The sequence below is a fragment of the Dreissena polymorpha genome, chromosome 4, assembly GCF_020536995.1.
Source record: "Dreissena polymorpha isolate Duluth1 chromosome 4, UMN_Dpol_1.0, whole genome shotgun sequence".
Taxonomy (NCBI): domain Eukaryota; kingdom Metazoa; phylum Mollusca; class Bivalvia; order Myida; family Dreissenidae; genus Dreissena; species Dreissena polymorpha.
In genome coordinates, this window is record NC_068358.1 from 102,890,779 (window position 1) to 102,914,514 (window position 23,736).

General features: G+C 36.8%; 1 protein-coding gene across 1 annotated transcript in view; it reads right to left on the reverse strand.

Moving 5' to 3' along the window:
• Positions 1–23,736, reverse strand: part of LOC127877234 (heat shock 70 kDa protein 4-like) — a 58,478-nt gene that overhangs the window by 18,980 nt on the left and 15,762 nt on the right. Inside the window, exons 5-8 of the mRNA XM_052422918.1 lie at positions 16,863–16,996; positions 15,041–15,285; positions 14,206–14,282; positions 10,675–10,826 (exon numbers count right to left, since the gene is read on the reverse strand). Coding sequence (XP_052278878.1) covers positions 10,675–10,826; positions 14,206–14,282; positions 15,041–15,285; positions 16,863–16,996 — 608 coding nt within the window. The remainder of the gene's footprint in view (positions 1–10,674; positions 10,827–14,205; positions 14,283–15,040; positions 15,286–16,862; positions 16,997–23,736) is intronic.

Genomic DNA, 23,736 nt, shown 5'->3' on the forward strand with positions numbered 1-23,736 from the left:
AATGAGAATTTATTGTTTTTTTTATACAAATAATCATAGTATAATGATAGAAATAATTAAAGTTGTGAAATGAACATGTTTTGTTTTTGATATTGTTCACACAAACTTCTCCCTGATTTTCCAAACTTCTCCCTGTTTCAGAAAAAAAGAGAAGTCACTTCTCCCTATTTTTAAGGCTTAGGGTAGTCCCTGCAATCTGTATTTTGTTACAATCATATCTTTCCTATCAATTTGTTTGACCTTGATTTTGATAAGAAACACTTAACTTTTGTAATGACAGTCAATCTTATGGATGCCACCACTTACACTTTGAATCCACCGCCCTGTCCCCCCAATCTATTTAGATATTGTAACCGACTTGTGTCTTACACAACCAGTGACTGCTGATTTTAATGTTATCTGATGTACAAATCTTGGAATAAGGGACCTCTTGCGGGGTTAACTTAGAAAATCGGTTGACCGTTAAGGGAATAACTTGACGACGATTTATTGCCAGTTTGACGTCATCAAGTGCACTACAAGATGCGCTGATATTGAAGACATGATTTACCTATGCACAGTTCCTATTTGCAAACGTAATTACTCATCGGAAGCTTGGAAACAAGTTCAGTCAGAGGCTTAGTAGTTCTGATATACCAACTTACTGTACATTTCCAAACAATGGCGAAAGTTTGTGTTTACAAAATTCTTGAACAATAGTATTTATAACTTCACTTACACCTTGATAATTTAATATAATTTAAATGTTATGCATGCTAGTTGTGTCACAGAATCAGTCTATGACTTGATAGTGAGAATGATTTTACATTTTGTTCCACAATGGTTTATTATGTAAAGACCATTTTTTTAAGAGACCACTTTTTGTTACTCCCTTGATAGGTTGCTTAAAACAAGATTGTCTGTACAATGAAGGCTTACAAATCAGATCTGAATCGGATTTGGACTTGATTATGGCACATAAGAGGCTGGCTAACACAATCTAATTAGCATAATTACAAATTTTTTTTTTTAATGAACAGATTATTAACAAGTATTACAGATAAAAAGTTTATTTTTCACCCCTCTCATGAACACTCGGAAATGATTGTCACATACAATGCATTGTTTCTGAACCTGGTATGTATCGATTTATCGGGATAAATGAGTGATCAAGTTTTTCCCTTAACAGATTTTCTGAGTTCACCCCCAAGTGGGTGCTAAATCCAAGCTTTGGACATCAAAATACACAAAAATCAGTTGTCACTGGTCACATAACACAAAAGTCAATTGACATGACGCCTTATCAGTGATCGCTCCGCCCACATAATCACGTGGCTCAGCGGGAAGAAAACCTAGACAAGCTTACACCAAAATGGCTTCTTTGCCTATAGACTGCATATAGATTTACGCGATATTCCGGATGATTTTATGGACTTGTTTAACACCATATTACACTTGTAAAGGGGTTGATGCCATTAAGTTATTGTGCAAATGCAAAAAATATACGATTAAAGAGAACATCAGCTATTTATAACGGATAAATCGGTACATTAAACACGCTCTCAAAACGCTTGCGCGCTTACCGAAATCGAACCCGTTATTACGTGTAATGGTGGTATTTGCAATAAATTAACACTTCACCGGTATTTACCCGTGTTATTAACAAAATTATTACCGAAACATTCCCCCCTACCTGTGTATTTGACACGAAATAGCGCTTTATAACTGGGAATTCGGTGACGTTTTACGCGCTTTCTGACGCCGGGTGGGTACCTCAATCCCACATGTTATTGCGTATAAAAGTGATATTAATCATATTAAACATTGCTTATGGGACATTTATCAATCACTATAATTTAAAGCGCAAAAACAACACAGTAAGTTTGGACATTGTCTGATATAAAATTAGCGTTGTACGAAATGGAATACGGTCAGGCTATTATAAATTAATAAGGCTACCAATATCAGACGCTCGCGCAGGTGCCGACTTCCCCGAAGTTACCGCATTTATTGGTTAACTGATATCAGTAATAATAACTCGTTCACAATAGCATTTATCGATACGTCTTTATTAAAACAATTTTTTTAAATAAAATTCATTTTAATTATTAAATACTTACCTGTTATCGTATGCTTATACTTTCCAAGGGGAAATAACTCATCCGGAATTTTAACTGGGAATCCGCCACCTCAATACCGTAATACAGGCCAGGTTAAACATAGTGCAATGCAACCTAGCCAAAAATCGGTAACCAACCCTCAATATTCTTTCAATATATATTCAAAAATATTAATCGAATAGCGGGGTGGGAGGTGGGACTTACCGATAACAGGTAAGTATTTAATAATTAAAATGAATTTTATTTAAAAAATTTGTTTTAATGTCATAAATACTGACCTGTTATCGTATGCTGATTTTGCAGCTGCGGTGGGAAGGTTCGTATATATTTTCCCAACACAGTAGAACCCATAAACAGGGTTATCAGCTAATGATATCAAGTAATCTTCGTTAAAACGGTATTAATTATGACTTCTCGGACAGAGTAATATGTCTATGTCGTAAAAAAGACACTACCGTTAGTGAAACCACAACAAGCCCAAACGTATACAAATTGTATTGTTGGCACTTCAGAAAACGAAGATAAAAAGATGACAAGGTGGTCGGATTCCTCCAGTAAACAGCTTAGAGCACGTCAAAAAGTGGGGTGTGATTAATATATGCCCACAAAACAGACAGAGCTCTTAATTCATGCGGTCAGATCCTAAAAAGGAATGAATCCTTAGATAGGATAAGATTAACTTTCCTTAGTCGAGGTCTAACCCCGAGAAATAGAAGCCGCAGACACATCTCCCCCCCCCTTTTTTGGGGAAATGAAGAGTGTCTTTGAGAACCTCGAATGGACTTCTGACTAACACTGCTGAGATAGAACTTCAAAGCCCTGATTGCCCAAAGAAGTTTATCCTCATCTTCATGACTACCAGTTTAAGAAAACTTGGAAACTTGAAGGTAGAAGCCATATAGAGGACTTGATATTAAGCAAGGAATCCTGGCTGACACAACAAAGTGAAAACGACAATAGATCCAACTGGAATTGGTCGTATTCAACAGAAAAAGCATGAATTTCACTTCTCCGTATGGTAAAAGCCAAAATAAGAAGGAAAACCGTCTTAAAATTATATTGGAACTGTTAATAAGCCTGATGAAAAAGGTTCATAGGGAGCTCATTAAGCATCCCAACATGTTACACAAGTCAAAACCGCTTAAGAAGGTAAAGGAACGAAAAACATAGTGTTGACGTTCCATAGTTTGGATCAGTTCCAAAATAGGTAAGACAGCACAGAGTTGCGATGACTTACACAAAACAAGGTATACGAAAGCATAATCTCTATCCTTTGATGAAGAAAAGAACAAATTTCTTATCATCAAGAAAAAGATGAGAAAAACCTCTATGTATCTAGCAGAGTGATTAAGGTAATAACTATGCTCTCAATTACCCAGTAAAAAATGAATTTCCATAGAACCTTTATACAGTTCTGATGGAATTATCCTTGCACAAGTAACAAGGATTGAAACTCTAACAGAAAAACGTTCTTCTGTAGAGATAACTAAAAGTTATTAATGGCCAGACATGAAGTGGCACATGTTTGGATCAGTAAAAATATGTCTCAGTAAGATATGATATTTGACCTGTGAAGAAGTTTCCTGAAAATAATTGTACAGGAGACTTAAATGGTCGTAGAACCATAATCCCATGGTTCATTAAGTATATTTCATGAAATTATGGCAAAAACTCAGTTATTGCAAAAACTCACCAAGAAGGCAAGATATTCCAGTTTATGTCAATGGACGAATGTATAATAATCGCACACCCTGCTGGATCGATTTCTGTGAACTGTATTGTTGACGTTGTTCAGCATACCGGTATACACTGCGATATACGATCGCATAACGCTAATAACTAGCGTTTGATGATAAACAACATTCTTTGATATACTATGTACACCATGTAACTCGTCTGCAACTTCACTGCCGCGCATGCGCAATTACATTATTGAACCCAACGGAAAAATAATTCGAAAGAAAGAACTGCAGGACAAAACGTCCAACAGGGCGTTGAGACGAACTGGTATGAGAAAGACGATAGAGAAAATGTGTTGTTCTTGCAAAGAACGAATAAGTTCCTGATTTCCAGTTACAAGGAGTGATAATATGATCACCTCCGTGTCTGTAAGTAAACCACGACCGATGTGTGATAGTTGAAACCATCACAAAGGAATCGTGAAAATGTGTTGTAAATGAAAAACAGCTAAAAAGAATTTTCGCTTTTCAAGATGTAGATGTGCAGGTGATATTCGTTAGGATACCACATAAATGAGAAAATCAAGATACGTTGTTCTATATGATCGTCCATAACCTTATCTGCTCACATCTGTATAAGATGTAAGGAAGGTTGTGGTAGAATAAACTATATTCTTGCCAAGATAATCTTCTAGTCTAGACACCACTGAATAGTGGTAAATAATGACAAAAAGATGGAAATCTGTGTCATTAAATAATCCCGAGATTAATACAATTATCTTAAAAATAAAGCTGAAATGGACGTAAGAAAAGACGTCTCAGCAGAAGGACCGGTGACCGGACCGGTAAATACCGACCGGTGACCGGAACCATTTGTCAAGGATGGGTGGGCAAAGAAACCACGGCAAGCTGAACTTTCCCACTCCAAACACACTTGAAAATTGGTAGAATAGGACAGTGTTTAACACTTATAAGTTTATGACCTATCTACAGAATATAGCCTCTTCTTGAACCAATAACAGGCGCCTTTAAAATCCTGGATAATACAGGTCGCGAAGTCATCGATTTGCGAAGTACGGAAATACAGTGAAAACTCGCTATTAAGACCACTTGTGGGACTTTTCAAAAGTGGTCTTAATAGCGAGGTGGTCTTAATTCTGAGTTTTCATGAATTTGATGGACATATAATTACAACAACGTAAATATTCACTGAACTTTTATCTGTTTGCATACAATATAACAGTCATCCGTTTATACATTGTATTTATACATTGTACAAAGATAGTATTTCAAGTTGTTCATTAAAGAAGTGTAAATACATGTATATGTACTTTTCATCAAGATCCTTGATGTTTACTTAACGAATGAGTCAATTGTCGTCTGCTTAGCATTTTGTCGAATAAAAGTCGAGATTTTCTTTTTAGAATAGCTTGAACCCGAGTCTTTCCAATGCCGAATAAATCGTCGTTGAGATTTCCCATCACTTGCGTCGATCAAATCAATCTTTTCTTTTAAACACAACTCTTTCCGTTTTCGCTTATCCATTTTAACTAACGAAATGGTATAAAAGTCGGTTTTTATATCCATCACGAACAAAACCGTGTTACTCAAATATCCTAACTGTTAAATTATTCGCCGTAATAAATCTTTAAAGTGTGTACCAAACAACTAACAATTTACCCATCAAAGACTCAATAATAATAATAGCTAATTGTCAATCAAGGGTTAAAAATTATAACAAGTGCCGAAAATCTAACACCTGTGTCGCAAATCGATGCCAAAAACCGTTGTCGTTAATTGTGGTTAATTGGGTCAGAATGGCTTCGTACACAAGCCCGATCGTACCACAACATCAGATCAAGTAAGGTGTGAAAATTACTGGTCGTTTGGCGGGTGTCAATTAAGAACAATATCGATAATTGGTACTGATTAAAGTGGTCGTAATAGCGGATTAGCGGGTTGGTCGGATTAGTGAGTGTAACGACCATTGAAATATAGAAGGAACAAATCGGGACTGAAAAATGGTGGTCGACTTAGCGAGTTGGTCGGAATACCGAGGTGGTCGTAAAGAGAGTTTTCACTGTATGATTGATAGTGGTACCTCCGGAATCGGAGGTGTGATGGCAGAAAAAGGTGAAAACCCTAGGGGTAACCTTAAGCGGGTCCACGCTTGCCGGTAGAATGCATGGAAGTCTTAAATTCTGACTTGATTAATCCATTTACTTCAAGACTTCTAACCGGGACGCATTCCGAAAGGAATACGACCAGTTATAGGAAGACGGCCTGTTATGGCCAGAAGTGTAATAGAAGAATAACTTTAAGATGAGGTCCCTCCAGATCCTAGGATCTAAGATCTGAGTTCAATAGGTCCTAAGCCATCTACAAGACTGTAGCCGCTATGCGGTCAATCTGATAGGCAATCCTATGTATCAGAACTCTTGTTGATTCCAGTAGCTTGAAAATATGCACTGCCGTAGGAGCAATAGAAAAGCAGAAGTCGATACAAATGTCGTCTTGCTAATCCTGCTAGCGTCATTAATGTGTCCCAACTGTTCCGTGACACTGACTGCAAAGTCTGTAGCCGACAGGTAAAGGCGGTTAAAACAATTCATCCTTCGGGTCTCGAACATAAATTAATAGAGGTCAAATAGTAATGTTCGACCTAAATGCTAGTCTCCGAGCCCACTTCAGCCGATCTATCTGCAAGACCAGTAGTCTGCATGTAGCCGGTTGAGATAGAAGTACAAATAACAGATATAGCATGATTTGGTAACCGTCGCCAGTAGAACATCAGTATTGAAAAACACAAAAAGTCATGTAGATTGTTGAATCCATAAAATATAGTATTCAATACAATCATTGCCAGGGGTATACAACTATGTAATGTAGACGATACCTGTGATACTGAAAATTGACCGATGAAAACACAGTGGAATACCGGTAATTGGTAAGTGGTGACTGAACCGGACCGGTCAATGACCGGTAACTGTAGCCCGGTGAACGGACCAGTCATAATATGACCGGTGACGTTACCAGTTAAAGACCGAAAAATGGTGGAATCCATATGGTCTGTTATCAATGTCAAGCACTGCTCGGAAAAGAAGATCATGCCAAAAAAATCCAATCCGATGGCGATGAGACATCACTTATTCTGACCGGTGATCAGTGATCGGTGATATGACCGATGAATGGTGACCGATGTCCGGTGCTCGGGACCGGTATAATATAACTGCGTCAGAATGGAAATATCTGGTGCAGAAGAATGACCATCCACGAAGTCATCTGATAATGTTAACCGGAAAACAACGGTAGATTATCAGTATTAATAGGCATAAGTGTCCTTGTAGTCGTAGTGGAGAAAAGAACAGCTTATCCCGAAGCCTGAATGTTAAACGAACTAGTGTTCGTATACAATTACGGCTCGGTGACTGCAACATGTGTGGATGCCATAAGAAGAACCATCACACGTGGAATGGAGACATGATATTCCTAAAGGAATAAAATGGAGAACGTCAATATGACCAGTAGGTTCATTAACGCCTACGTGAGAAGTGGCGACATCCATATAACTTCGATGCCGAAATATTGTTCGGCTACGCTGGAAATATTGTCTTCTACAATATTGTCTCCGTGAGCATTGACATGATCGCTTACGAGCGTATCAACGCCGAGAACTGCTCAATGAAGGAGAGGTATGTTCGATAACTATCCAGTGGTGCTCAATGCAGTCCGCTGATGTCTACGTGAAGGTTGACGACGTCCTCGTTTCCTGCGATGTCGAGATCTGGATCGGCCGAGATGTGGATCGGCTGCGATGAGACCGAGATCTTCTAGAATAACGCCTCCGTGAGTGACGACGTGATCGCTTACGAGAGCCGCGACGATGAGAACTGCTCGACGAAGAAGAGCGTGTCCGATGTCTAATCCTTGATGAAGACGATGTATTCAACGAAGAATAGGAGAATTTTAAATGAAGAAGACCGAGTTCTTCTTCTTGACCGGTGACTGGTGTTATCGGTGGCAGGCCTAACTGATGACTGTTGACCGGCGACCGGAGCGGTGATCAATGACCGGACCGGTGACCGGACCGGACCGTTGACATGACCGGACTGGTGACCGGACCGGACCGGTGATCAATGACCGGACCGGACCGATGACATGACCGGTGATCAATGACCGGACCGGTGACATGACTGGTGACCGGACCGGTGACATGACCGGTGACCAGACCGGTGATCAATGACCGGACCGGTGACATGACCGGTGACCGGACCGGCCGGTCAGACGTCGATCAATGGTCTGTGATCAACGTCCCCGGTGACGTACCGGTCATATCATGACCAGTGTTGTCACCGGATAATGACCGTATGGCGGATGCCAAATGGTCCGGCATTGGTCGATGTCCTTGACCAATGCCATCGGGCAAAGACCGGCTGACGGGTGTCGCCATATGGTCTGATGTTGACCGACTGTCTAAGAGACTTAGCATAGTACGGTCGCGATCGTGCCCGATACCCGGTGACTGATACTGCAACTATCATCCATGATCTGCGAAGTCACCGGGTATTTATCCACTCTTGTTTCTGCGACCATCATGTAGTCGAATACATGAAAAACAAGAGCAAAGCATATTCAACCATAAACTGGTCACAGACCAGATTATCATACGGCACATAAAATCATTATTTGACCATTATGAAAATTATAATAATACTGCCGTAGATCATAAATTAAACAAAAGTTTAATTCAAAACAGATGAAAAATAAAATGACGATCAATTAGATTGTCATACGGAACGTTAAAATCATTATTGCACACAATGGCAAATGATAAACAATCTGTCAATAGAAGAAAACGCTTTGCACGATCTCGTAACACATTAGAAGAACATGCTTTGCACGTTCTAGCAATGTATTAGAAGAGCACGTTTTGCACGTGGTCGTTCGCGCCTGAAAACACCCAGCATGGTAGAAATAAACCATTGTTCGATAAAAACAAGCATGGCTTACCTTTTACAAATGAAACAAAATCCATTAAATCCACACAAATCAATCCGAATGAGAAATAAAAAGATAAATAACACAATTTATCTATTCAAAACCCCAATCAACCAAGTGAAAAACAATATTTTAATTCAGAGCCGTAAAAGACACGTATACACCTGGTTGATCCGGAAAGAATATTGAGGGTTGGTTACCGATTTTTGGCTAGGTTGCATTGCACTATGTTTAACCTGGCCTGTATTACGGTATTGAGGTGGCGGATTCCCAGTTAAAATTCCGGATGAGTTATTTCCCCTTGGAAAGTATAAGCATACGATAACAGGTCAGTATTTATGACATTAAAATAATAACAAAATGGTTATCACTTGTTTCTGACACACACAGAAACGCTATTTTTAACGGGTATTTCGTAAAGTTACACGAATTGGGTACCAAAATTCTCAATTATTTTACATGCACACGTGACATAATACATACTTAATAATGCCTAGTTATTGCTTATATGAAATTTCAAGTTTGTGAAAGAAATTAATGTTCTATAAAGGGGATCTCGGTAATTCTTGAAGCTTCCACTCGCTCTTGTCAAGACCGCATTGCCGCGTTGGAAATGGTATAAATTTAATTCATCTAACTTATCTTTCTGGATACCAAATGTCAGAGTTGCATTAACCTTTTTCACACCGTTTTTGCCATATTTCATTTCCGTTTTTTAATCCAAACAAAATAAACGAAACTCGTTTAAAAAATGAAATCTAGGCATTCGAGCTCCTAGTGTGGATTAAAAGCGTTTATTGGCGACACCACATGACTGCAAATGTGTAGATACCGTTAATAAGATAATATATCACATGTCACCTTCAAATAACATGTATGATGTCAATTAAGTGCATTACTATCAGAGTAATAAAACACAGCATGAATTAGGCTTCATGCTGGGTTTCAGTTCTCATAAAGTAATGCAGATGAACATGTCTATGATACGGTTAAGCGATATACCCGATGATTTTGGTGAACATTTTTTGCCGTATAGATGCTCTCTATGTCAATGAATTCAAGGAAGAAAATTTGCTAATGAGTCGTACATTGACTCTGTCCGAATTTTTAGGGGAAATAACGATGAAATCGACGTCAAATCCCGTATTTTCAGAAGTCAACAAAAGGGAGAGGATCCCCATACCGTGAATTTCTCGTAATAAATTCAATGTCACCAACTAATCTGTCAGGATATCGATTGTCCGAGTTACATAATCCCCATTGACACCGTTTAACCATTTTTAATCGTTTTTTTAAAGAGGAAAACAAAAGAAACTCGTTGGAATAAAAGTGAACCTAAACATGTAGCTTGTCTAGAAAATGGCGGACAGGTCGTTGCTAACGAGTGTGCCCGATTAATCGATCGCTGATTGGTGGATCAATTCTAGTGGGCGGAGCGATCATAGATTAGGCGTCATGTCAATTAGTTTAAGTGGTTGCATAAACAAGATCGACCGTATTGGTCCGCCAATTTTAAATTTCCGATACGTCAGTCCAAGATGGAAGACTCAATAGGAAAGGAAATAATGATACTTTGCAAAAAAGGACATATAAGCACAGGCTGATTAAGGACAATACTTTATGCTTCCATGGAATTTTTCGTTTAACCCTTAACCACTTATATACCTATTGTTTGCGTATTTGTGTTCCCTTAGAAAGTTAAATTAAAAAAATTAATAGACCTTTCGTACTAGATTTAAGTTTTACAGGCATCATTTGTAACCCTAAGATACTGATGAGCAGCAAACAGCATTAAACCTGAACAGACTGCCAGGGCTGTTCTGGTTTTATGCTATTTGCACGTAGCCATTTTCACTTTGCTTCTGAGTGGGACAGGGTTAAATGTTACGGTCACTGACCTGTAGAGCGCAACCCTTGGCTACAGCCTCGTCAGCATTCAGTGTGGTGCTAGGTTCCTTCTGGAACACCTTGGTAACAAGCTCCTTGACACATGGCAACCGACTCGACCCACCCACCACCTCCACGGCATATATGTCCTCCAGGCTCAACTCTGAAACACCAGGTTTACAGTCCTAATTGATCTTCCTAAACACTGAGAACAAAATCGCTGTATGTAAATGCATAATGTGGAATATTTCATTATAGTTTACGGGTATAATCCTCACAGGAGTACAAGACACATTTTTCTAATTTCTTAAATTTGTCGAATTTTATTCACATATAAGATGCACCGCACATAAACTATAATGAAATATTTCACATTATGCATAAACATACATGCATTTTTCTCTTTCCTTGTAAAGTACCTATAGAAGGCACATTCCCTAATGAAAAAAATTACACATTTCCCAATTGCCAACCGAAAAATTCACAAAAGAAAGGAAAATTTTGGCAATTTTGTTACAAAAACTTAACATTTCAAGCTAAAATAAATATTTGAAGAGGTTTGTGCAATTAAAAGGGCTGTCCAACGTTTTGGTAAATTGACAAAATCAAACAAGAGATTGCCAAGCAATATGGTCCTCTACCGGTGAAACTCCACCATTGTCAGAATTTTTTTTTTTTTGCCATAGCAACCAGAATTCTTGACGTGGGAACAAAATAAAATGACGTGCATAATCTCCATATTGCCATCTGTCCATGTTTCAATTTTCATGAAAAATATGCTGAACTTTTCAAGTTATCGCAGGATCCAGAAAAATGTGACAGACATACTGACTGACTGACTGACACACAGATCGCAAACCATAAGTCCCCTCAGGTTTCACCAGTAGGGGACAACAAATTGTTTCAGATTCGCAAATTTTCATTCAAGTTTTGAGGAAATAGTAATACTGACCATTTACCATACTCTTAAATATCTTTTATATGCATCTTTTGATGATTTGAATACCTGAAAATTATAAAGCGTCGTGCGACGCGAAACGATTGAATAATTTGGAAAGTTCTGTTGCTGTCATTTTATTTTGGTATACTACGAGGATTGCTTAAATAGGTAAAATATGTTTTTTGTCACTGTGACCTTGACCTTTGACCTAGTGACCTGAAAATCAATAGGGGTCATCTGCGAGTCATGATCAATGTACCTATTAAGTTTCATGATCCTAGCCATAAGCTTTCCTGAGTTATCATCAGGAAACCATTTTACTATTTCGGGTCACTGTGACCTTGACCTTTGACCTAGTGACCTGAAAATCAATAGGGGTCATCTGCCAGTCATGATCAATGTACCCAGGGGACAAAAATTCCACTCGTCTGCTCGTATTGACGAGTGAAATCTTGAAAGGACGAGTGAATTTCCCTAAAGCTCTCGTCCTACAGGACGAGTGAAAACAAGCTGATGTTAAAAATGAATTTTCTGACTAGTAAGACTATTTTTCATTTAATAAAATTATTTTCTAAAAGCATATCTATTCCGAAAGTAGAATGCGAATGAACCGGAAATTGTAATTGTAAATTTTATACAGCAGGTGCGTGTTGTTATGCGAGACTTGTGTCCCAAGTAAATATTGGCTTTTTGGTGTAAGCTTTGCGCGTACATGTTGACAGGGAACCATGCGACTGCAGTCACTGTTAGTATTGACTTTTAAAGAATTATTAAAGCGCGAAGCACGGTTTTAAACCAGATTTAAACCAGTCTGAATTTCGTTTGAAAAATGTCTGCCATACGAGCGTTCTTAAAAGGGGGCGGGGGCGATGTTCAAACGTCCGAAACGGAAAGCACGCGAGCATTAGAAAAAAATATTTATTTTGTGTTCCTCATAAATAAAGTAACTTATTTCACTGCTTAGCAGTGATATACTTTAGGAAATTTTATAAGTCATATCAGCCCTTTGCAATCTTTATTTCACACATATTTGAAGGACGAGTGCGTGTGTTTGCAGGACGAGTGAAAATTTTAATGCACTCGTCCTGCAGGACGAGTGCAGTTTATGAATTTTGTCCCCTGATGTACCTATCAAGTTTCATGATCCTAGGCATAAGCGTTCTTGAGTTATCATCCGGAAACCATTTTACTATTTCGAGTCACCATGACCTTGACCTTTGACCTAGTGACCTGAAAATCAATAAGGGTCATCTGCTAGTCATGATCAATCTACCTATCAAGTTTCATGATCCTATGCATAAGGGTTCTTGAATTATCATCCGGAAACCATTTTACTATTTCAGGTCACCATGACCTTGACCTTTGACCTATTGACCTGAAAATCAATAGGGGTCATCTGATAGTCATGATCAATCTACCTATGAAGTTTCATGATCCTAGGCATAAGCGTTCTTGAATTATCATCCAGAAACCATTTTACTATTTCGGGTCACAGTGACCTTGACCTTTGACCTAGTGACCTCAAAATCAATAGGGGTCATCTGTGAGTCATGATCAATGTACCTATGAAGTTTCATGATCCTAGGCCTAAGCGTTCTTGAGTTATCGTCTGACAACCACCTGGTGGACAGACCGACCGACAGACCGACATGAGCAAAGCAATATACCCCCTCTTCTTCGAAGGGGGGCATAAAAATACATCCGCTCTAAGCATTCGCAAGGATGGTCGAGTGTTCTAGGCGGGAGACTTTTTACTCCAGGACTCCAGGGGTCAGTGGTTCGAGCCCTGTGGAGTGTTACTTGTTTTCCTTTTTTAAATTGTATTCTTGTTTTTTTACTGGAGAATTTTGTTCAATTGTTTAAATTTATCAATATAAAGAATTTAATGAAAAGCTTCATTACATGCCAAAATCTGTTGGACGGCCCCTTTAATACCAAGCAATTAAAAAGACCCATTATTCCCAATCTGAAGATTTGAAAATGGGAATTTTCCCAATTAAAGGTTTTTTCCAAATAAATTTTTCCCCTTTTGTTCGGAATGGGTACTTTTCCCGATTGGGGATAAATTATCGCCGACATGGGTTATTCCATAGAATGCTTAATTCCCTTTTATTTTTGATTTTAGATTGGTACTATTGGTTCTTACAAGATTCTCTTTTATTACAAGATTCCCTTTTATCATCCGAAGACCGGGAAAAAAGTAACTATTGTTAAATTGTTAATTACCAAATCGAAAAGATGTCCGGAACATAAGCTAAGTATACTGTTTTTGTCAATATTATTTTGAAATTTTTTACTACAAGAAAGTGTTAATAAGTACTGTTCGGGTCCTGATTTGATCTGTTTAAATACTTAATAAACTTTATAGATAGCCACTTTGTTCAAATTATTATTAATTGAAAGTTCTAAGCATGGTCCCCAACCAATATTTCACACATTTTGTATTATTGTTAATTTGAAGTCATGATGTGGAATAGGATGCTAAATTAGAACAACTTTGTTGACATGACCTGCATTGTCTTTTATAGTGGTTTTTATATTAAAAACTAAAATCAAACTGTTAAAAAAACAAGCACGTTCAACAACCGTTGTTACAACTTACTTGTTAATTCTAATATTTTCCGGTACATTGCCTCAGCTCTCTGTAAAAGCGGTGCAGCCATTTCTTCAAATTCGGCTCTGAAATATTAATATTACTACAACTAAAGACAAAAGGCTCAATCTTACCAGAAAACAAGAACTGTGTTTGTGAAACACAATGCTCCCTACTGCTCTTTGGAGCCATATATTTGACCGTTTTACCTTGACCTTTCACCACTCAAAATGTGAAGCTCCATGAGATACACATGCATGCCAAATATCAAGTTGCTATCTTCAATATTGCAAAAGTTATGAGCAAGGTTAAAGTTTTGGGACAGACAAACACATACAATGACAGACAGACACACACATACAATGACAGACAGACAAGCCAAAAAAAATATATCCCGGATCATTTGATCCGGGGGCATACAAATCTTAGTTTAAACCTATTTATTTTAGCTCTTTTGCATCAAAAGCCTAATGCTTATTTAAATGCTCTTGAATCTATTTCCTGGGTAGAACCAGCAATTGGTATATTTGGGGGAGATCAAAAGAACATTCCCTCAGTGGAGATCAAACTCGTGACCTCCCAGTCGCTAGGCAGAAAGCAAAATCACTTTGCCACAGAAAACTCACAAAACTGCTTATTTTCATTAGTTCTTTAAAATAGTTTATGAATAGACACCATCAATTATATATATATTTTATTTCATGGAGATATACAGTTTCATGGCTTCACGGCTTGTTTGCTAAATTAGACAATGGCAAAAAATAAGCTTATTGGCTTAAGAAACTGCATTTCTCCTAAATTTGGGTAAACAAAATGTTGAATCTAGGGGAACCCTGAATGTTACCTGTCCATTTTCCCATGAACATCTACATCATCCATAAAGCACTCGACGTCAAGGGGGATCTGTTGTGTGTTAGCGCTCATCAGCTTCTTCAGTTTCTCACTCTCTTGCTCCAGTCGGATGTACGACTTTGGTCTTGAGAACGCGTCTATCTTGTATTTGGTCTTCCAGTCGTTTGCAAAATGGTTTATGATCAGGCAGTCAAAGTCCCGGCCACCCAGACTGGCATCGGACTGGACGGCTAATACCTGCAATCATGCAATACAAGTCAGTTCGCCTATACATGAAACAAAGTGCCTCATGGTGAAATCTACTTAGTTGCCAGCAAAAACAAAAAGACCGACAGTAATTGGATTAGAGTTTGTTCGTTGATTCATGTTTACTAATTGTTGAGAAATGAGGAAACTTGTTTAACTTATATATATAAACTTAAAATATAATAATTATAGTAAGAAAAAGGGTAATAAGAAATAATGCTTATAAATCAATATAACTGTTTTCATCTCATTGTACAGAATAAAAACTGAAAGGACAAAATTAAAGAATTAAAAACAAAAATAAGTACTTAACAAGGGACAAAATTGTCACAAAACCAGGTTTTCATTGTGGAAAAAAAATCTGATAAAGGGAGAAAACTCAAACTGAACTTTTGAAATGAACAAACAAAATTAACCCCCTTTGTAAGTTTGTTTAAAAAAAATAAAAATATTTTTAGTCGTGGCGACCTTGACATTGGAGATATGGACGTGATTCTTTCGTGCGACACACCGTCCCATGATGGTGAACAAATGTGCCAAATGATTTTAAAATCTCACAATGAATGACATAGTTATGGCCAGGACAAGCTCATTTATGGCCATTTTTGACCTTTGAACTCAAAGTGTGACCTTGACCTTGGAGATATCGACGTAATTATTTCGCGCAACACACCGTCCAATGATGGTGAACAAATGTGCCGAATTATTTTAAAATCTGACAATGAACGACATAGTTAAGGCCCGGACAAGCTTGTTCCGCCCGCCCGCCAGCCAGCCAGCCCGCCCGCCCGCATTCGCCAATCTAATAACCAGTTTTTTCCTTCGGAAAACCTGGTTAAAAATTGCTATTGATATAGAATATCTAATTAAAATAGCTCTGGGTTGAATTCATGTGTTTACAACTGCTAAAAGTACTTAATTACATAAAAAGTAGCATTAAAATTTGTTTATTATAAAAGCTTTTATGTTCGAAATGAAAGGTCTGAGATTTAAAATTATTTCAATATAACTTTCATAAATTATGTATACATACAGTCAAATATAATACTTCTGATGTCATCAGGCTATGAACACAACAGAATAATTAAATTTAATGCATGCAATGTTGAGCTCAAGAGTCAGGACTTTTGTGATTGGAATCCTAGTGGAAGCCCTGCTCTTCTGCACTATAAGGGCAAACATGTGTGGATCAGTGAGAAGGACCCCAGTCCTGATTGATAATATGTGTGTTTTTGCAGTATTTTGTTGGCTTTGTGATACTACTCACAACAATCAGTCTTTACTATGAAATTCTCCATAATAAAGTGTGAAAAGTAACTATATGCAAATCTTAACCCTGTGAAAATTGTCATTTGAAAAATAGTCATTTGCTTCATATTTGTTTTACTGAGGTTTGTGACATCACACAGTGGTTTTTGTTTCAGTCCAATGTTGCCATACGTTGTTAACATTATATTTGAACTTTTATTAGGCCAAAACGCTTAAGTGTAGGGGTCTACTGCTAATATCCACCACCTCATTATCTGCTTCAAGACGGCTACTCTGGTGCATGAAACCTCGTGACCTACCTTGAGTTTCCCCTTATTGAAGGCTGCCACGCAAACCTGCATGGAGCAGTAGCCCATGTCCACAAACACCACGTTTCTTGGCTTCTCATTCTCAGCGGGCAGATCTTGTTTGTAGATTCCATATGACAGGCACACTGCGTAGAAAAAAAAGATAATATCGTGATAGCTGTTGTACATGTCTAAGAATTGTATTCAGTGATTTCAATAGATGCAGATTCCTGCATTTTGACTCAAGCCAATATGATCCAGAGGTGCAAAATGTTTACTTCACTTAATACGTAACTCTTTACCACTTAGACACGTATTTTTACGCATTTCTAGTCCCTTTGAAAGTTATATTTAATTTAAGACCTTTCTTACTTGAATCAAGTTTTTAAGACTTCATTTCCAAACCTTAAATATTGATGAGCAGCAAACAGCATAAAACCTGAACAGACTGCGATTTACTGGCAGGCTGTTCCTAGGTTGGCGCTTAGGAAAAAAAAGTAGCAGCCAAATTTCAACCTTACAATGAAAACCCACATATAAGCTAAATTGCTCTATATATGAGTGTACCTGTCGCTTTGTGTTTTTGTGTGAGACTAACAAAGAATGAACAACAACATAATTATCTTAATTTCGTATTAAAAAGCATTGTATAAAATTATCCATCAAACCACATAAAAATAAAATATTTTTCCTCTAAAATTAAATGCTGCTTTTCATTTATTTTCATTTTATTTTCATGTATTGACACGAATGGACCGTTCCCCCCCCCCCCCCTCCCCAATATTGCACTTGTCAAACCACGTGGTCTGGTGCTTTTTGGCTCTTTAAAAATACATGTACTGCAATGTATTAATCGTAAATTGACTATTTATTTCTATATTTTAAATGGGTCAATTCTTTCTAATTGTGTGCATTAATTCCGATGTATTTTTTTGATTCTAAAATACTACATGTATGACTGGGTTACACATTTATATTTAGTCACACCACATGGTCTGTTGGAACACGCACGCTTTCCATGCTTGTATTTTGACAGCAACAATTTGGCACTCTTATTAAAACACAGGTTAAACATGTAAAATGAAAGTGGTAGATGATTACAAAGGGGCTTTCAGCAGCAATTATTATCACATGGCTGTAGAAAAAGTAAGTAAATAAGTTCTATAAATAGACATGATGAAATATTCATGTACAGGAATTAAATTGAATTCAGGGCCCTCATTCTGTAGAATTAACGGCCGAAATTCGGCTCCATTCCCCCATCCAAAAAGTGTTTTTCCCCCCAAATGAGATAAAAAATTCCCCCTCAAAATAAATAAAAACAAGATATGTGTTTGTCAGAAACACTATGTCCCCTTCTACGCCGCTTTGAAGCTATATATTTGACCTTTGACCTTGAAGGATGACCTTGACCTTTCACCACTCAAAATGTGCAGCTCCATGAGATACACATGCATGCCAAATATGAAGTTGCTATCTTCAATATTGCAAAAGTTATGGCAAAATGTTTAAGTTGGAGCAAACAAACACACAAACCAACCAACCAACCAACAGACAGGGCAAAAACAATATGTCCCCCACTATAGTGGTGGGGGACATAAAAATCAGAAAAACAATAAAATTTAGCCGAATTCAGACTTCGAAATGGATTAGTGTTTTCATAATACTTTTGGCACCATTTTACAGTGTTATTCTTACGCTCGAACCGGGTGACTCATCAAAAGAAAAAGTCGCACAATTCAAAGTCGTATCGGAAAAAGATAAACAAAAAAGCAACGGAATCGTGTAAAAAAATCGATCTATTGTTTACACAACAGACATTAGCTACGGATGAAAATGTTTCTGTTTGTTTCAGGTTACGGCTAAAAAAAATGAAGGTCGGTAGGTATGGAATTTATTTATTTTTTACTGTAGGATCTGATATTAACTGGTGGCAACAGTGTAAATCATTTATTTTCAATAACCCCATGTCACTATCAATTGATAATTTCATGGGTTTATTGCAGTTTTATGGCTTTGTTTTACCTACATGTACCACATTAATTGGTCCAAACAGTGTACTTCTCCGCGATAAAACCATGGCAAGTTCAGGCCTCGACACTAACTTTTTATACTTTCAACTTTTAGTGACCCTCACCCAAACTAGGGTTCCCTCCTGTTTCGACGCACAGCGTAAGGGCAAATTAGTACAAGAAGCATACTAGTACACCTTTTAATTTCCAATATTAAATTCAGTTGCATTTTAAAGTAGACCCATTCATAACTTATAAGCCTTGTTTTGTAAACTTTGGATATCGTGTCTTTTATCAACATCATCATCATTGTCATCTTTGTAACAATCATCTTCAGCAGTGAATTCAATTCGAAATATTATAAACCACACCGTCCGTAGCACAGCATATGTATTCGTCATTCTATTTTTTCTATACAGAACGTTGAATATAAATTAGAATATCTCCGAAAACGACAGTCCGAAAAATGTGTATATTGTATGACGGCAGAAAATGAAAACCAGTCACCTAGCAAATATACAATTTGGTTGACGTATTGCTTTACAATAGCATATTTTGTGGGTAAAAACAACTTTATTATCACCTTTTAATTTCAAACTTTATAACATCATCCACATAGAACTATCATAATTACTCTATGTTTTTGGACACTTAAAAATAATTATTTATTTTCGTGTCTGAAAACTTAGATACGAAAAATATTAACAAAATACAGGTGTCCGAAAACTTAGAGTCGAAAATGGAAGTGTCAGAAAATAGCGTCAATTGTATCAACGACTACCTGTAATAGCACGCGCTTGTAAAATACCATGCTGTATAGTATAAATTACAGTTATACATGTTTGCACTGCATTTTTAACAAGGGACAAAATTGTCACAAAACCAGGTTTTCATTGTGAAAAAAAAATCTGATAAAGGGAGAAAACTCAAACTGAACTTTTGAAATGAACAAACAAAATTAACCCCCTTTGTAAGTTTGTTTTTTTTAAAAATATATTTTTAGTCGTGGCGACCTTGACATTGGAGATTTTGACGTGATTCTTTCATGCGACACACCGTCCCATGATGGTGAACAAATGTGCCAAATGATTTTAAATCTCACAATGAATGACATATTTATGGCCAGGACAAGCTCATTTATAGCCATTTTTGACCTTTGAACTCAAAGTGTGACCTTGACCTTGGAGATATCGACGTAATTATTTCCCGCCACACCGTCCAATGATGGTGAACAAATGTGCCAAATGATTTTAAAATCTGACAATGAACGACATAGTTATGGCCTTTAGATATCGAAAACAGGTTCGAAATTTGGTAAAATAGCGCTGTAAAATATACTGTCCGAAAACTTAGACATAAATAACGGACGAAAACTCGTGTGTCCGAAAATAAAGAGTCACGAAAAATAATTATTTTTGCTAAAAAAGGGGGTGTCCGAAAACTTAGTGTCCGAAAACAAAGTAATTACGGTAATTTATATCATCCTTTAATTCAGATCGATAGTCGGGAGAAAGGTGTAGAGTGATCAGCTAAGATTTGATTTATTTATTGTTACGCTTCTTTTCATTTGTTTATCACTAAATAGGACGTTTGCAATCGGCCGCTATATTGTTGGTGGACAACAATATCAACTGTGTATTCTAAGTATACAGTGTCTGCGCATGAATGACCCAATATTATGTGTGAGCAAACTCAATGCTGATTGGCCAGCTACCACGTACGCTTTAATAACTATAAGGTCAAGCGATGTTCTATGCTCTGGTGCAGACCGGTTTTCGTCTATTGTTCAAAATTGCAAACACTTTCATTGAAACAAAAACAAAAATATAGAAAACCAGTCTGTATTTAAATAGGTCAATCAATACGAGTGGTTCTATAAATTTAGGGTTCCCGGAGGATCACCCAGCTTGAAAAAACTGGTGAACCTCGCCAAAATCTGGTGTCCTCGGTTTCTCGTGACACTGTTAGTGTCGAGGCCTGAAGTTACGTAAGAGACTGATGATAGTCAACGGGTGTTATCCTCCTGGAAATTGTGCTTTTAATGCAGAATATTATCAAAACATTTTTTTCGACACGTAAAGCGTTTTAACAAATCAATCAGGGAACAAGCAACTGGGCGATTTGGGCGATTATATCGCCGTGGCTTCCCTTTAATCGCCTGATCAAAAGCACCGGCGATTCACTTCGCCCTAAAATCTGGCAATTATCATATCCGCAGCGCTATCTGAGTGGCTTCAGTTTATTACAGAATACACGCCAAAGTCAATCAACTGACCGCTATTTCTTTACCATTTAATCAATAGTGACTGTCAATACCACGGGCCTGGCAAAAGCATTTAACAAAAACAATTTCTCCACAAAAACACATGAAATCTTGTTTTAACAGGAATTTGTGAGCATTTCTGTTTAATAGTTTCATTATTATAATATTTTGGGAAAGGTAAAGTTTGATTAAGAAACCAACAATTTCGGAAATAAAAAGTATACCATTCACTCGTTGTACTATATTTCGGATATGTTAAAAATTCGGACATTTAAAGATAGGGACATATATGTGTTGGTTTGTTGTTGATAGTTTGTAAAATTATGTTTTATGATATTTCAGGCAACTAGAATGGATAGTGGCAATTATCTAGGCCTTTCTGTCAAGAAATATGCGTGAAACACATTCATTTATTTAAGCCTAGAAATCATCCACCACTTACAGAAAACGTTTTAACAACAGAAGCTGTCAAAGCTGATGTATATCATGTCCGAATGACCAAATAATACTGTTTAACAATATGAAGTGAGATGCTTTATTTTCTGATGTTTTCTCTTTCCCCTTCAAATGATGTAAATTGGTGTGATTCTTTGTTTAATATTAAATAGTTCATTTTGAAACATTTATGCAGCATACTGTTACATTGATGTTAACATTATTATATTATTTTGGTTATCTGTGTTGTTTATCAAGATGAAAAAAGATATTTACATACAAATAAAGCTTATTAAGACTTATGAAGGTATGACTTATGAAGGTACTTATAGTTTTTTTATGTATTACCATATTTTTTCAAGTGATAATACAGTCAATGACATTAATGTAATGTAGTAAGGTTTCTTTTAATAATCGTCCTAAATTATTGTTCATATTAACAAGGTTCGAATAACAGACAGTTTTCACACTGCGAAAAAGTGGCAACAACTTTTTTTGGGCCAGTGAAACCCCTGGGTCATGGTTCACAATGGTTCATTGGTGATCGCAAAAGATCCACTTATCCCTAAAACTGCCTCACTTCTCCCTCTCCAAAGCTGAGGGAGAAGTGACTTCTCCCAAAAATTGGAGTCTAGCTTGATCCCTGATCAATATTTAATTCATAACAAATATAACACAAGTATTAATGTTCCGTTAAATTCCCAAATGAGAATAATTATTTGTAATCTGAAACACACTTCCGATTTTTAAATGTTAACACGACGTTTACAAATGCTTCCAATATAGTCATCATGTATATTTCCTGACAAAAGAGCGAGAAAATTATGCGCAATATACAAGGTCAAGGTATACGCATGGAAAGCGTGCGTGTATTGATTTTTTTATACAAACTTTGTAGCGCAGAGAACATTGAATGCTAGTGATTTTGGTTAAAAGTTTCTTTGGTATTTTTAAACACAATTATATTGCAAATAATTTGATATTTCCTCTAAATTAATTTCAAAACAAACTCGCCGTATCTTTATCGCTACGGTCTTTTAGTTGAGTAATTATTGAAACAGTATTTGTACTGTATTCTGATTCAAGAGAAACTCTGGATTGAACTGGATTAAATGTTGGGTGTTATGAAAACGTGCATAGCACGTCTACTGACCGACTATTGTGTAGACTGCTGTTTGCGGTGTTTGGACAAAAGAGTTTAACATGTGTAAATGCAACTCTGCCGATTTGGTCCATAATTACCAGTAATACATAGTTTTTAATGTCATTATTTTAATCAATACATTTGCAATCTAAATCGCGGCCGAATAGTGTAAAACACATTTTTTTTTATTTTTTTTTTTATAAAAAAAATTGCAGTCGGGGGTAAACTGACACGGTCGGTCGGGTAACCTAAAACAAACATGTTTTTTTTTAGGCCTCACGACCGTGAAGAAGCAAAAAAATATGCCAAGATGATACGACCACTAAAGTGACAAAAATAACAGATGATGTTTGTATGTTGTCTGAATCAGATGACTTGTCTTCGAACTCGGTTTGCTCAAAATGGTGTTTATAAACAACATACCGGTAATATGTACTATGATTTAATTGAATTGTCAAATCAGTTTTTTGTTTAAAGGGGGACGGTGGATGGAGGGTATATAATCATTAAATTTTTTATTTAATTAATATAGTGGATTATGTGAAATACTTTAAAAATAAGATTAAACAGTTAAATGTTTCAACTTAGAAAATATTTTTTTATTATATTAATAAGTAATGAGTAAATGTATATGGCTGAACAAATAAAGTGAAAACATACTGATATTTAAGTGGTATTTTGCTTTATTCTTGACTAAAATGAAAAAATAAAAATTCCCCCCATATCCTAAAATTCCCCCTGCTATGGGTAGCGACCCGCTTCCCCTCAAATGGATTGAGGGCCCTGAATTGTTACCGCATAAAATTGTTATCGGTTATTGTCTTCACATCTTACTCGCCATATGTTATTGCTCACCCTTTGCCTTTAACTTTTCAAAAGTAACCAATGTTTACAACAAATTTTACAGTAAGTGTTTGCAGTAAAGGTGTGGTGATGCCCAACGCCTTCTTTAATGTACTGTTTTATTAATTAACGTAAATGGTAAATTGTTTACCTACGTCTCTGGTTTACCTATCTGCGATAAACACTAAC